Source organism: Plecotus auritus (assembly GCF_963455305.1).
Source record: "Plecotus auritus genome assembly, chromosome: 1".
Taxonomy (NCBI): Eukaryota; Metazoa; Chordata; class Mammalia; order Chiroptera; family Vespertilionidae; genus Plecotus; species Plecotus auritus.
Window position 1 is genome coordinate 187,465,504 of NC_137770.1, and position 16,560 is coordinate 187,482,063.

Here is a 16,560-nt window from a genome sequence, read left to right on the forward strand (position 1 = left end):
GTTTCTGACTCTCTATCCCTCTCCCTTCCTCTCTGTAAAAAATCAATAAAATATATTAAAAAAAAAAAAAACGTAAGCAGGGTTCCTCACATTTGTTTTTAAACCATAGTTATATGTGTTGGAACCTAAACTGTCAAATCAAGAGGAGATGGTTGGGCTTTGTTGGGTCTTTTGTTGTTCGATAAAAAAAAAATCTGCCCAAACCATAGAAATTCATTCTGGTGTCGCATATGTCACTTCCCATATGCTTAGATGTAATTTTGCTACACTGTTAAGAAAAAACAAAATACCAAAAAAAGACAAAAGATTTTACATGTATGCTTTGTAAAACTGGTCTTCATTTTAACTGGTCCCCATCAATGCACTCTGTATAAGCTGTAGGTGCAGGACTCCTGAAATGGCACGGTTGTCAGTTAAAAAGAAAAGCTTCACCCAGAACCTGATGGAATCCATGATATGAAGGATGGATAACCCGACAAATCTGTCTGAGAGCCATTCCTAACCTTCATAAGAGCTGTCTTTCTAGAACAAGGTTTCTCAGCCTTGATACTATTGACTTTTGAGGCTGGAAAAGTCTTCGTTGAGTGGGTGGGATTGTGAGCTACTTAGCAGCATCCCTGGCCTTTGCCTACTAGGTGCCAGTAGTATACTAGTACCTTCCCCCATTGTAACAAAAAATGTCACCAGATACCCCAGGGAAGCAAAATCAGCCTGGTTGAGAACCACTGTTCTAAAAAAGACCAAAATCAGCACAATCCAGAATACTTTTCCCTGGAGGAAAAGGCTAAGGATTGAGTCTGAAATGAATTGGATGAGCTCATTCTAGCTGCCCTGATGATACAAGTAAATCACTTAGCAATCTCTAATTCACTGAAGAGTTTCTGAAGTGACCTCTTGCAACCCAGTTGGTTCATAATTTGGGTGGGATGGTGGAGTGGGATTCATACACAGATATGATGTCCAGGTCTTTTTGAGATTCTCATTGGCAAAAAGTACGAAGAGATGGTAAGGGTTTGGGATCACCAAAAATCAAAACCCATGACAAACCCTTCTGCTGCATCAGGTTCCTAAAGGGGATATGTGCAGAAGGGATAAGGCCAAATAAAAAAAACAAACAAACAAAAAACCCACACTCTATTTACTACCTGAAGGTTTAGCCCAAATGTAATTTCCTGGTGAGCTGGGCTGGACCTGAGTCCACGAAGCCCTGAAGTCTCCTTGGACCTTTCCCTAAGCTCACTCTTGATGAGAAAAAAAAAAAATCACATGGGATACGAAATCAAGATTATTTATAGAATTAAGAATTCAAGAATAAATGCTGTACACATGATAGGAGTAGTAGCATTTTAGAATACCCTGATAAATCTTTTTTTCTTTTTGTAATCCTCATTCAAGGAATGAGGATATTTTTTCCACTGATTTTTAGAGCATGTGGAAGGTAGAGGGAGGGGGAAAAGAGAGTGAGAGAGAGGAAGGAAAGAGAAAGGAAATCACTGATGTGAGAGAGACACATCGATTGGTTGCCTCCTGCTCTGCAACCAAGGTATATGTCCTTGACCTGGAATCAAACCTGCTACCCTTCAGACCACAGGCCGACATTCTAACCACTGAGCCAAACAGGTCAGGGCAAAAATCTTACTTTTGATTACATCAACTCTTTCTGAGATACAGCCTCTCTCTTTGGTAATCGGCCTCTTTGCCAACCAGGCATGAGTCAGCATTGCCTTTCCTTCATTACCACAGCATTCCAGTTTCTGCATAAATCATTAGCTTATCCACTGAATTAAGGCCAACCACCATCAAAGAGAACAGAAGTGTTTCACAGCCTTTGCTGAATAAGTATCTGTATCACATGTGGGTATTTATCACATATGGGTATTTTTTAAGACTCTAAGTCACTTACTTTTTTTCAAGAAAACTTCCATTCCAACAGGCTGCAGAAGATAATATCTGAACAACACCACTGTTCAGAGAGAAAAAGGGAGGAAAGCCTTTAATAATTACAAATAGGTAGTTATTTAAGCATGAGCAATAGACTAGACATATATTCTAGGATTTCATTAATAGTAGCTTTTTCTAGGGCAGTGGTCGGCAAACTCATTAGTCAACAGAGTGGCAAACTCGCGAGCCGCAGTTTGCCGACCACTGTTCTAGTGTTTCAGGTGAAGCCTTGGAAAATGTGCAATTTGCTTAAAAAACAACAACATTGTGTCACATCTCAAAACAAAAAAGAGCTTAAGTTTTCCATAAGTCATTTATATATGGAAAAGCCTAAGCGACCATCGCAACCGAACAGACGACTGAACAGGCTGTGTGGGGTGACTAGGCCGGCAGGGGGGGGTTAGTGAGGGACGACCAAACGACCGAGCAGCAGGCAGTGTGAGGCAACCAGGCTGGCAGGGGGGGCAGTTGGGGGCGACCAGCCAGTGGGGGGGCAGTTAGGGGTGACCAGGCTGGCTGGGGGGGGGCAGTTGGGGGTGACCAGGCTGGTATGGGGGGGCAGTAAGGGGTGACCAGGCTGGCAGGGAGGCAGTTAGGGGTGACCAGGCCGGTGGGGGAGGGGGGGCACTTAGGGGCAACTAGGCAGGCAGGTGAGCAGTTAGGAGCCAGTGGTCCCTGATTTTGAGAGGAATGTCCGACTGCTGGTTTAGGCCTGATCCTAGGATCGGGCCTAAACCGGCAGTCGGACATCCCCCAACGGGTCCGGATTGGAGAGGGTGCAGGCTGGGCTGAGGGGACCTCCCCCTTGCACGAATTTCATGCACCAGGCCTCTAGTATTAAAATAAAAACAAAGCATCAAAACTATCAAAAGAAAAACTTCTTGCACCTGGTAATGATCTGAAAACTAGCAAAGTATCATGGTTCCAGCTAAGTGAGGCTACAGTCCCCCCACCCAGCCCTTCAACAGTGAATTTAGTCCAGTGTCCCCTGCTACCTTCCAGCCTGAACTCCTCTGTTGAGACACCTATTCTGAGGACAGCCAAGAATTGCTCTAGGGCATTCCCACTGACCCCACAGTGTGCCCTAAGTTCAGACCCTGGTCATCTGCCCCACTACAATCCATGGCATAAAGCCAGGTGTATTATACACATTTCTGGGAATGACCACTGCTTAGTGCAGCAAATGTGATTCATTCATTCCCAAGAAGAAGATTCTCTGCAGAAAAATAGAAATGCTAAAGAAAACCGATGAAAAATGTATAAAAATGTTCAGTAAAAAATTCTCCTTTAAGAATAAAATAAACTTGATAAAAGGCCTCAAAACTTTTTACTATAATTTTTCCCTACTTGACACTGAATTACCATCTCAACTAATCATTGTGAATCCTAGAATATTCAGATGAGTTAAGATAGCTGTCTTAGACTTAGGATGCTTTGGAACATGCATATGAAGAAACTCTTGGGGTCAAACAGTAAGTTTTCTTAACAGAAAGGCCAACTCAGACCTTCATCAGGATTTTTAAGATCTGAACAAGGCAGGTTGAGGAATACAGTCTCTGAAAGAATGAAGAAGGAACAACCTAGTATGTTATTTGGGGTAAGAACACAAATCCTGAATAAATATGTGCAAAACTGGTTCCCTAAAATGTAAAACACCATTTATATTCACAATCTCAATATGGAAGTGGGGAAAATCACGAAGATAGAAGATTCCACTACATTTTGGAAAAAATAAAAACAAATAATCACATACTTGATTGTATTTGCATTGTTGTGTTCTGAGAGTTTTTGTTTCCAAGCTGCTATGGTTTCATCATTTATTAAACTGGTATAATGTGCTTGGTTCATAATCCTGAAGTCAACAGCAGGAGAAGAATTCTAGAGGATGAAATATAACAGTAAAAATGAGAAATTATGCAGGATGGAGCTTTTCCCCTCTGCTTCTCCTGACATATTCTCCATTCTGTGTTTCACTTACTACAGGAGCTGGGTGCACTGCCCAGATTCCCCCCACCCTTCAGAATGGGGGAACTCACTCCCCCAGCTGCTGAGTGCAAGCTCCTGACAGCTGACAGCTGGGCTGCTCGTCAGAAAGTGCTTCACTCCTTTCCCATCCAGTGGCAGTTAGAGGTGTGATACCAGGGCCCAGCCCCTTTGCCTCAACTCAGGAATGGCTGAGGGGCCAACCCCAACCGCAGAGCTCCCCAAGGATTGACTGGGGACTCAGTTATACTGACTGGCAGTTCACCTTCTCTCTCTGCCCAACCCTGACTCCTTCATTCCAAGTAAATGTTGTTCTACAGTGCACTCCCCAAAACAACTTTCTGAACATAAATCTCAGCCTCAGAGTTCGTTTCCCAGAGAAATCAATACGACTTTTCCAGACTTCTTGCTCCTTGGCTCTGAATCACTGTAATTTCAGGTTTTTAAGGTATAACTATTCACTGAACTCCAACAAAATATATTATAAAAAGCTGTTATAATGTATATTGCAAATAATCTATAAAATAATGCCTAATTTCTTGCTTCAAGTTTATAGCTATAAATTTATAAAGGTGGCAAAAGGACATGTCAATAGTGGACTTAAAAATTGCAAATGTTGCCCAGGACTGTACATCCTTTATTCAATGAGATTTTAAAAACATAAGCAATTTTATTTTCAAAAAATTCCCTTTTTCAACTAATTTTCCCCAAATCCTGTTTTTGATTCTGTAGAACTATGAAAAGCTTTATGCCTCCTATATTTGTCAGTAGAAAAGAGCAAAAAGTACCCTAACTGATTTGGCTCAGTGGACAGAGCGTCGGCCTGCGGACTGAAGGGTCCTGTGTTCGACTCGGGTCAAGAGCACATGCCTGGGGTTGTGGACTTGATCTCCAGTGGGGGTGTGCAAGAGGCAGCCAATCAATGATTCTCTCTCATCATTGATGTTTCTATCTCTCTTTCCCTCTCCCTTCCTCTCTGAAATCAATAAACTATATAGATTAAAAAAAAAGAAGAGCAAAAAGTAATATTAGAGCATTCATCCACCAATTCATAAAATGATCATTTTTTTCTAGTTTGCATCTACACATAAAAACACAACTTTCAAAGTAAATTTTCTTGGTTTTTCCCATAATTATGAGTTAAAATATCATTAAAAGGGAAAAAGAGAAGGTCATGTAACGAATCAGAGATGCTTGCCAAAGTTTTTGATCATCTGGTTCTTGATAATTACTTTACTAAAATGGCCACAGACATCTATTGAAAGAGCAGAAGTCATCTTGAATTACACAGAGAAAAATCATAAGACGAAGTAGACATTTGAGCACATACAAACACATTCTGGTTTTTAAACTATTGTTATGTAAATTTTAATTACTTCCCCCACTGAAGGGTGAAGCTGAACACATACTTATAAATAAAATATAGACATGGAATTATTTTCTCATTCTTCCCTATATGTCCACCCAATAAACTAGATACACCTTAAATAAAATACAATTTCAGAATTACCTAAAGATCTAAGAAAAAGCATCAATTTTCTTCTAATAAATGTCTTCTAATTACATACAGGCCAAAAGGAAAAAGTTGGTCTAGGACAGTGTTTCTCAACTTTGGCTACTCTTGGATCACCAGAGCAATTACAAATCCTGCCGGCCAAGTCACACTACTCCAATTCAATCAGATTCCCTAGGGGCATCAGCATTTTTATAAGGCCCCTAGGTGATTTCAATGAGTAACCAAGGTTGAGAATAACTGTTCGAAGAAAAGAGGATTATGTCACACTAGAGGCCCGGTGCACGAAATTCGTGCATGGGGGGGTTGGGGGCGGGCCGATCCCTCAGCCCGGCCTGCGCCCTCTCACAGTCTGGCAGTCCTCAGGGGACGTCCGACTGCCGGCAGTCAGACATCCTTAGCACTGCTGCAGAGGCAGGAGAGTCTCCCGCCACCACCACTGCGGTTGTCAGCCATGAGCCCAGCTTCTGGCTGAGCGGCACTCCCCCTGTGGGAGTGCACTGACCATGAGGATGCAACTCCTGTAGTGAGCGTCTGCCTCCTGGTGGTCAGTGCACGTCATAGCGACCGGTAGTTCTGCCGTTCAGTCGATTTGCATATTAGCATTTTATTATATAGGATAGCAGGCTTTCAGACAGACAGACAGACAGATACACACACACACGCACACACATGCACAAAACACAATCCCAACCACATTCCCTCTTTAGTCCTGTCCAGGGAACAAGATGAGAGGAAAAATGGCTATGGTTTACACTCACTAAATTGCCAAGACCTAGAATCAAATCAAAAACTCCTCCCGTCCCTTCTTCCAACTCAGGCCTGGTATAAATGAATGAGTCAGCATTTTACAAAAATGGAGCCTGTTACTACACAGATGCTTTTTATTGGTTCTTTAAGTGATTCTTCATGTGATAATGGTAACAAGATAAACATGATTTGATCAGTTTCCATATCTAAACAAAAATCTATGGTTAATGGCTTAAGTCAGTGGTCGGCAAACTCATTAGTGAAGAGAGCCAAATATCAACAGTACAACGATTGAAATTTCTTTTGAGAGCCAAATTTTTTAACTTAAACTTCTTCTAACGCATCTTCTTCAAAATAGACTTGCCCAGGCCGTGGTATTTTGTGGAAGAGCCACACTCAAGGGGTCAAAGAGCCGCATATGGCTCACAAGCCACGGTTTGCCGACCACGGGCTTAAGTAAAAATGTATAGGTTTCAGGTTGTAAAAAAGAGCAACACCTTACCAAGTAATACTCTATTTTTATTTTCTTTTTTTCCTTGCAATCTTACATTTTTAATGCATACCACTATTAACAGGTGTTTACACTTTAACCTTCCCTGTTTCTTTAACACTAGCCTACTTCACTTCCTTTTCACCAATATTTTCTTTGCCAGTCACATTAGCGTTAATTACAGTAAATTTAAAATTCAACTACAGCTTTTTTTCCTCTTTGGCTGCTTAAGGAGAGGCTGCCATCATAAATATCCCAGTAACTATCCACACCGGGAAGTTGCTGGAAACAAATGGTCATCGACGTCCTTCACCCTAGGAAGGGAACAGTACCCAAGACAGAAATTCAAGGAAAACCAAAATGTACAAGACCCAGCAGATGTCATCTCTATATTTGGATTCAGAACCCATTTTGGTGGTGGTAAGACAACTGACTTTGGCATGATTTTTGATTCCTTGGATTAGGCAAAGAAAAATGAACCTAAACATAAGATTTGCAAGACATGGTCTATAGGAGAAGACCTGGAGAAAATAGCAAAAGAAAACAGAACAGAATAAAGAAAGTCAGGGGGACTGCAAAGGCCAATGTTGGTGCTGGCAAAAGTGAACTGGAGACTGGAAAACAGAAGGAGCAAAGATTCTTCAGGGACATTACAGGGTGGGGCAAAAGTAGGTTTACAGTTGTGAGTACTTGAAACACAGTTTATTCTTGAATTATTATTATTAATTTTAATTTATTAATTTACTAGAGGCCCGATGCATGAAATTTGTGCAAGGAAGGGGCTTTGCCCTCGCAGCCCCAGCTGCCTCGGCTGGCCCTCATAGCCCCTCGCAGTCTCGGCCAGCCCTCGCAGCCCCGGCTTCATCTGGAAGGACATCCAGAAGGTCGTTTGTCTGTTCGGTCTAATTAGCATATTAGCTCTTTATTATATAGGAGGATTATATTATTTTATTTTTTATTTATCTTTATTGTTGAAAGTAGATGTCCCCCTTTCTTTCCCCAATGACCCCCTTCACCCCACTCTTTCTCCCTCCCCAGGCCTTCACCAAACAACTGTAGACCTACTTTTGCCCCACCGTGTTATGTAAGACTAGAGGCCCAGTGTACGAAATTTGTGCACGGGGGTGGAGGGGGGGTTGTCCCTCAGCCCAGCCTGCACCCTCTCTAATCTGGGACCCCTCTCACAATCCAGGACTGCTGGCTCCCAACCGCTCGCCTGCCTGCCTGCCAGATTGCCCCTAACTGCTTCTGTCTGCCAGCCTGATCACCCCCTAACAACTCCCCTGCCAGCCTTATCAATGCCTAACTGCTCCCCTGCCAGCCCAACTGCCCCTAACTACCTTCTCCTGCTGGCCTGGTCACCTCTGTCCTCCCCAGTAGGCCTGATCACCCCCAACTGCCCTCCCCTACCAGCCTGGTCACCCCCAACTGCCCTCCCCTGCAGGCCTGGTCTCCCCTAACTGCCCTCCCCTACCGACCTGGTCGCCTTTAACTGTCCTCCCCTGCAGGCTTGGTCGCCCCCAACTCCCCTCCCCTGCTGGTCCAATCACCCCTAACTGTCCTCCCTTGCCAGCCTGGTCACCCCCCCAACTGCCCTCCCCTGCAGGCCTGGTCCCCCCCCAACTGCCCTCCCCTGCAGGCCTGGTCCCTCCCAACTACCCTCCCCTGCAGGCCTTGTCCCTCCCAACTGCCCTCCCCTGCAGGCCTGATCGCCCACAACTGCTGTCCCCTGCCAGCCATCTTGTGGCGGCCATCTTGAGTCCACGGGGGGGGGCCATCTTGTGTATGTTGGAGTGACGGTCCATCACTCCAAGACACAAGATGTCCGCCCCCATGTGGTCAAAGATGGCTGTCCTCATGTGGACACAAGATGGCCACCACAAGATGGCCAGCAGGGGAGGGCAGTTGGGAGGGACCAGGCCTGCAAGGGAGGGCAGTTGTGGGCAGTTAGGGGTGACCGGGCCGGCAGAGGAGGGCAGTTGGGGGAGACCACGTCTACAGAGGAGGGCAGTTGTAGGCAATCAGGCCAGCAGGGAGGGCAGTTAGGGGTGACCGGGCCAGCAGAGGAGGGCAGTTGGGGGAGACCGGGCCTGGAGGGGAGGGCAGCTGGGGGAGAACAGGCCTCCAGGGGAGGGCAGATAGGGGTGACCAGGCCAGCAAGGGAGGGCAGTTAGGGGTGACCAGGCCAGAAGGGGAGGGCAGTTGGGGGCAACCAGGCCTGCAGGGGAGGACAGTTGGGGGCAACCAGGCCTGCAGGGGAGGACAGTTAGGGGCGTCCAGACTGGTAGGGGAGGGCAGTTAGGGGTGACCAGGCCGGCAGGGGAGGGGCCATCGGGCCGGCCGGGGAGCAGTTAGGCATCGATCAGGCTGGCAGTGGAGTGGTTAGAGGGTGATCAGGCAGAGAGAGGCAGGCGAGCGGTTGGGAGCCAGCAGTCCTGGATTGTGAGAGGGATGTCCGGCCGCCCGTTTAGCCCCGATCCCACCGGACATCCCTCCAGGGGTCCCAGATTGGAGAGGGTGCAGGCTGGGCTGAGGGACCACACCCCTGTGCATGAATTTCATGCACCGGGCCTCTAGTAACATTTATAAAAGAAGGAAACTAAGTTTTATGTTGAATTGCACAGGAAAAATATTTTTGGCTATTTCAAATAATATTATTCAAGTCAATTTCTTAGGAATATGAGTACTTTGAACTATACTACTTGTGGATAAAAAGTTATTAATCTGTAGAGATTCAGTGTTTTTCATACTTCACTTTATTGGCATCTTAAAGACACAGAATAATTTCAGCTTTCCTCAACATTTCTCTGTGAAGCACTGAAGCTGGGTCTAAAATAGGTCTAAAGTCAGAGTTCCCAATCACCCCAGATGGTGCCACTAAACAGAACCTTCTTCAGGCTGCTGACCTGGAAAATATCTAATTATCAGTTTTAGCTGTCCAACCTGCAGCCTCAGGCTCCACCACAACCTTTTCTACCAAAAGCATAGAATTATACTAATTAGAAGGTAAGAACATTTCATATTTAAAGACGGCAAAATATCAGACCGATGGGGAGAATTTCCAATTTGGAATCCTTTATCATCACCAATGCCCCTTCCTTGCTCCTCCAGGACAGGATAAGGATCAATGCAGGGGGGGCAAGAGAGAGGAAGGAGAGAAAGCACAAGAGTAGAAGAGAGGATGGAGGGCAATTCTCTGGTGCTGGTTGCAGACTGATTTTCCTCGTCCAGGAAGAGGGCAACGAATTAAAGCACTGTTGCAGATACCTAGGCCATATTCTCCTACCTTCAACCACGAAAGATACCGGAACCTCCTTCTTCCTGACTTACACACAATAGTGATGCAGGAGACAATATGAGGAAAATTTTAGTGTGGTGCAATGAGCAGACTATAAATGAGAAAGGATAAATACTGGGGTATCTCTTCTATATTTAGTATATATTCAATCATGTAAAAAAAAAAAAAAGAAACCCACTAAGTTCTCAAATACCTAGTATTTTCACTACTTCAGGGGGAAGCAAAGAAACAGGAAGTCTAATAATGCCAAAGTAAGTATGAACTATCTAGGTATCCTTAAATTTCTTTTGGGACAGATATAGACACAAATAATTTTAAATTATAAATTAGAACTCTATGACTAAAATACCAGAAAAAAATATTGGCACTTCAAGGAAGCAAAATGAAGCTAACTTCTTCACGGTTTAATCTGCTTATTTTAATAAGATAAACTGGTAGAAACAAAGAGTAACATTGCTCTTTGTGTAATTATTTATTTATTTTTCCATATAATTATTTATTAAAATAAATACTGGTTCACCATCATTCAACCCCCAAAGTAATAGTCAAAAGAAAATTTTACCTCATATTTGGAGCAAAGTACAAAAGTTTGGTCTCCTCCAGAGAAGATCTGCTTAACAATATGATATTTAAAGCGATCTGTCAAAAAAATTTTCAACAGCATATTTTTCAATAATTAAAGTTTTTCCTTGATCCCTTTTCTAATATTCCAAAATATCCTTCACAATGGTTTCCTATCCATTTTAATTATGTCAGAGAAGTGAAAAAACTGTCTCCTGGCTCTCTGCCCAGGACTGTTTCTACTTCAATTAAAAATAAATATATCAAATGGTAGCCTCCACTCTAACCCTACCTCCATCCCCTCCCCAAGTGCCAGCTAATGCTGACCTCGTTCCTATTTTTCATTCTAATTCTGTCATGCCACTGACCTGCAACTTAAAACCGTCAGTACTATGAACAGTAACATCTGCCTAACAAATAATTCAGCATCTGAGTGTGGTGCTCCCTGGCCCCTTAGACTGCCATATAAGAACCTGCATGCCCTACTCCCTGCTTCGTAGCTCATCACACTGTGTCTGTGGTAATACTCTAATACCATCACGTTGCTTTTATTTCTAATACAGTGCCACTCCATGTCCTGACCCATGCCTTTTCCTTCTACTACCACCAGCACACACTCCGTTTCCATGAATGGTGTCTTCTAGAGCATAATCGGAACAGTGCTCCTGAAACTGTGCCATTCCGGTACGCAGCACCCACTCCCTCACAGTCCTCCACCTGGCTAACTCCAAGTCATCCTTTAAGACACAGCTCGAACTTCCTCTAACTGGAATACTCCTTGATGCCTTCCGCTGTGTTCCCACATTACCATGAAAGTCCCTAAAACCACAGCATTTACCATGATAAGTTGAAATGTACATACTTATGTTATAAAATCATTTTGGCAAACATCTTAACACAAATTTATGATCACATAAGGAAAAGGCACCTAAGTTAGGTTGTAATTAAAGTTCAAAACTTTCGGTTTCAAATCAACCTATAAAACACTTGAGTATTTAAAGTTAGTATATTTTTTTAAACATACATTCCTAGCATAATAAGTACAATATCTTGAGAAAAAGACATTTACAAATGACAGAGAGAACACCAAGCCATTCTTTCACTTTTTGGAACATCGGGGAAAAAAATCCTGTTCATTTTATATTTTAAGTTCTACATTTTTAGACACTCATATATTCATTCCACTAATATTTACTGAGTGAGAAGTTTGTGCCAGGCCCTGTGCTACAAGCTAGGTTTACAAAGAGGAAAAGATTCAGTCCTTGTCCTGAAGTTTCCCATAATCCTGAAAGTGTCACTTTACAGTCTTCAAAATTATTACATTATGCTTCTTGTAATGACTCTCCAGCTCCATTGCAGCCTCTGGATTTATTCACACTGACTGCCTGTCTTATTTTGGACACTATGCTATTTAACTATTTTTAAGGAAAGGAGACAATGGCATAAAAAGAAACTGTGTCATTTTATGACCAAAATAATAATAGCAAAGGAAAGTAACACAATGCAAGTATTAAGAACACAGGCTTTAGAATGAGGCAGATCTGAATTTAAATCCTGCCCCAGAATCTCTGTGATCTTGGGCAAGTTACTTAACTTCCTTAAGACTCAGTTTCTTCATCGCGGCATGAGGATAACCACCACTAGTTTTTAAAGTTATCCCAAGTGCTTAGCACAGTAACGGAACGTGGTTAAGCATTCAATGAACATTAACTTTCATAATAATTAAAATGTTTACCAAGGTTCTTGGAGTCAAAAGAACATTTTCTGCTTTATTCTTTAGGGTCTCACCTATATAGTTAGTACTCAAATTACTTGTTGATGGATACTAAAAGAAAAAAACCTCATATTCATTCCCTCAAAAGACCTCAAGGATAAAATAGAAACATGTTCTCTAAAAAATTGTTTTTATCATTGAAATACCATTAAATTCGAATGAAAATCACTCTTACCAGCTGTGGTTGAAAGCTGACCACTATGGGCGGCCCAGTAACCTTTCACGGGAGATGGGCACTTCACATTACAAGTGTGTCCAGTTCCTAATTGACCTCTTGCTCCACAACCAAATGCATAGATGAGTCCAGAAGAAGGCACGAAGGCAAGGGTGTGCTGTCTGGGGAAATATAATTAAATTAAAAATAATTACTGAATACGGATATACACTCAGACTCTGACTCTGAACGTCCACATGTTGAGTACAGCAATTCCTAGGCATGATCCTAGAAAGCCTCCCCAGTATTTCTATGTGACTCTTTTCACAGTGGCTGGCTTCCCATACCCCTATCCTTCTCTGACGCTCTTGGCCATGGGGAAGATGGCAAGACTTGGGAAGAGCTGGATGTCCTGCTGCACTTGGCCTTTAGAATGAGAGGGAAGAAGGCGGGTGGATCAGGCAGAATTTCCTAGAAGTTCTCTGAGGCTCTCTCACTTCCCTTTCTTCATGTCTTCCCCACATCCTGATACTCTTTATCCCAAAAGAAGCCTAATGTCCCCAAGTTGCTCTGCTTATCTAAAACCCTTCCTTACCACACCCTGCTCAGAACCAACTCTCCAAACTTTCACCATAGGTGTACAGCAGCTACGACTTCTTAAAATAATAGTGGTTAGGTCTAACCACATTCTCCATCACTACAAGACAAGATCCTTTCTGGGTTTAAATAGCTACTAGGGCCCTAGCTGGTTTGGCTCAGTGGATAGAGCGTTGGCCTGCGGACTGAAGGGTCCCAGGTTCGATTCTGGTCAAGGGCACATGCCCAGGTTGCAGGCTCGATTCTCAGTAGGGGGTGTGCAGGAGGCAGCTGATCAGTGGTTCTCTCTCATCATTGATGTTTCTATCTCTCTCTCCCTCTCCCTTCCTCTCTGAAATCAATAAAAATATATTTACATAAATAGATATATAGATACTAGGAAGCTCTTAGGAGCGAGCACTCACCTGCCACAAGCAATCTGAGTTACTTCACTGCCCATCAGCTCTAGAACTCTTCTTGGATTAACCTCATCATTCATGGAATCATGTCCAAGTTGCCCGCAGGAACCAGCACCAAAGGTAAACACACCTCCACTCTAACAAGGAACAAACATCACATGACTGCACTGTACTGCTGAGTTTGAGCACACTGCTCTCGAACCTTCTGCATACAAAATTCATATCACAAATGGTCTGTAAAAACCACTATGCCCACTTTATAGTTGGCCAAGATCACTTCTATGGAACGATCATTAAATAAAAGAATAATAAAGGAACTTAAGATATCTTTATGGAACAAAGACAGCACTGCTCAAGGGAATGTGTACCAACTGTAAATTCTGAAAATTGTTTAAAAGTACAACGATGTGTTAGGAAGCAAAACAAAAAAAAAGAGAAACAAAGAAAAAGATGAAATGCAATGAATGCATGACCCTTCATATATAAAAAAATTAAATGCTCTACAAACTCCTTGGTAAGTAAGATATATTTTTAACAGCTACATCTGAACAAATGCTAAGGTATTTTATTGAAGTGAATCTGTAATAGTATTTATCCAACATGAAAACAGTTTTCACTCTCTCTAGATGTGACTGTTTTAGAAGCAAAAGAAATAGGTTGATAATTTTTAAATGTTAATTACATTGCTCTTTTCTAGATATAGGGTAGAACAAAAGTAGGTTTACAGTTGTGAATACCCAAAACAGAGTTTACTCTTGTATTATCATTTATTACTAGTGGCCTGGTGCACAGATTCGTGCACATTGAAAGGAAATTAATTAGAAGGTGGCCGGTGGGGCAGGATAGGTGAGACAGCCAGACACACCATGGAGCCAACCTCCTGTGGTCCCTCCCAGGCGGGCCGCACCTGGGCCAGCGCCAAGGCTCGAAGGGCGTCTGCGGTCACCACAGCTCGGCAGTAAACCAGATTTGGGGCCAGCAGTGCCCCAGCAACAACATAACCCATGGCCAAAGGTGTAATCATGTGGCCCCACGAGGAATCGGGCTCCCTCCTCTCTGCGTCACCCGAGAACCACCGCTGCCAAGTCACCACAGCTCGGGAGCTCCTGCGTCGAGCGTCTGCCCTCTGGTGGTCAGTGCACGTCATACCTACCAGCTAATCCAACAGTTGGATGGTCGCATGATCGCTTAGCCTTTTATATACAGAGATTGTATTATTTGCCATATGAACAACTGTAAACCTACTTTTACCCCACCCTGTATTTAAATGACTTATTTTAAAGGAACACAGAATGTTGCTACATATACTATATTTTAAGTTTATTTACATAAAACTATTTTTAAGCACCATCACCACTCTCTCTAAACACTATAAAAATAATTAATCAAAAAAATTTAATCAGCCCTGGCCAGTTGCTTAGTGGTTAGAGCACTGGCCTGTGGACTGAAAGGTCTCAGGCTCAGTTTTCAGTCAAGGGCACGTACCTCAGCTGCAGGATCCCCAGACCCAGTAGGAGCTCGTGTGGGGGACAATTTATTGATGAATCTCTCCTGTCGATGTTTCTCTTTCACATGTCAATGTTTCTCTTTCTCATGTCAATGTTTCTCTCTCTCTCTCTCTCTCTCTCTCTCTCTCTCTCTCTCTCTCTCCTTTCTTCCCCTCCCTCCTCCCTCCTTTCCACTCTCTCTAGAAATAAATGGAAAAAATATCCTCCAGAATACTCCAGAGTCCCTTACTTTTGTGAGGACCGCTGTGTGTTCTTCTCCACAACTAATATAGACAACTTTTTGCGTTCGTAAAAGTTTCACATGGCAGGGGGACTCTCGATCTAGAGTAAGATAAATATCAGAATGTCACTACCATTTACCCTTGAGATGAAATATACATACATATCTTAGCATGAATTTTGGGTCCCCTGGATGGCTGACTCACATATTCATCTTCCTGCCTGCAATTTCATTTGAATGTCCAACAGCCATCTCATGTTTAATATATCTAAAACGCAATTCATAGTTTCCCCACACTCCCCAACTCCGCCTGCCCACCTCCTGCTCGTACCCCACCACACACAGAGGTTTCCTCTTTTCATAAATGGTAACTTTATCCTTCCAGCTTTTCCTCTTTATTTAAAACCACACATCCAACTGGCCCCATCTTCAAAGTCGATACAAAATCTGACTTTACTCCCACTACCTCCATACTGCTCTTCCAGCTTCCCCCTGGAGCCACTATAGCCAGAGTCAAGACAAATCACTCTTCTCCTCAAAACCCTCACTGAGAGAAGCCAAATCCTGACCCTGTCCTATCAGGCCCTACATGATTGACCTACATTGTCCATCTGACCTCCAGCTCTGCTATTCTTCCCCCAGCTCACTCTACTCGAGCACACCGCATATCTTCCTGCATCATAGCCTTTGCTCACCCTGTTCCCTTTCACAGGAACATTCCTTGCCCAGATATTCATATGCTACTTTTCTTACCTGACTTCCTACAGGGCTCTGCTCAAACATTCTCTTATCAGAGACGCCCTCCCTGACCACCAATGTAAAACAGGAAATTTTCCTCTAAAATCCCTGACATGCTATATACTTACTGGTTTGTGCCCGCCCAGGACATGTAATCTTCACTAAGCCAAGGTCTGATCTGCTTTGTTCATTGCCGCACCCTTAGTACCTAACGTGGGTCCAGCACACAGTAGATCCCCAGAAAACATGTGTTAAACAAATAAATGTGTTTTTGAGCAAAGAGGTATGTATGAAGAGTTTACCTACCTTCTTCATCACTGAGCCCTAGTTGTCCTGCATTATTCATCCCCCAGCCAAAAACGGCTCCTGAGAGAGACAGGGCAAAGCTGTGGGCCCCTCCTGCAGCCACCTGAGCCAGCGGGATCCCCTCCAGGGACCGCACCCTCTGCGGGCTGGCTTGGGAGGGAAACTCCTTCCCCAGGCCCAGCTGCCCATGGCTATTCTTTCCCCAGGTGAAGAACTGACCATCTGAAATGAGAACAGGATAACTAGTATTACCAGAAATGATACAAGTTTCACCCACAAAAACAATCTCATTAGAATAATACAGTTGCACAGTAGGATCATTTGTTAGT

At 43.4% G+C, this 16,560-nt stretch overlaps 1 protein-coding gene across 3 annotated transcripts in view; it reads right to left on the bottom strand.

Moving 5' to 3' along the window:
- Nucleotides 1-16,560, bottom strand: part of HERC3 (HECT and RLD domain containing E3 ubiquitin protein ligase 3) — a 92,518-nt gene that overhangs the window by 38,223 nt on the left and 37,735 nt on the right. For 2 of the 3 annotated variants that reach the window (XM_080681010.1, XM_080681009.1), the window contains exons 6-12: nt 16,232-16,453; nt 15,197-15,288; nt 13,466-13,596; nt 12,486-12,646; nt 10,538-10,614; nt 3,695-3,819; nt 1,904-1,963 (exon numbers count right to left, since the gene is read on the bottom strand). In XM_080681010.1, the coding sequence (XP_080537136.1) occupies nt 1,904-1,963; nt 3,695-3,819; nt 10,538-10,614; nt 12,486-12,646; nt 13,466-13,596; nt 15,197-15,288; nt 16,232-16,453 (868 nt within the window). Of the gene's footprint in view, nt 1-1,903; nt 1,964-3,694; nt 3,820-10,537; nt 10,615-12,485; nt 12,647-13,465; nt 13,597-15,196; nt 15,289-16,231; nt 16,454-16,560 lie in introns of those variants that run through there. The other variant, XR_013961239.1, reaches the window with a different exon arrangement.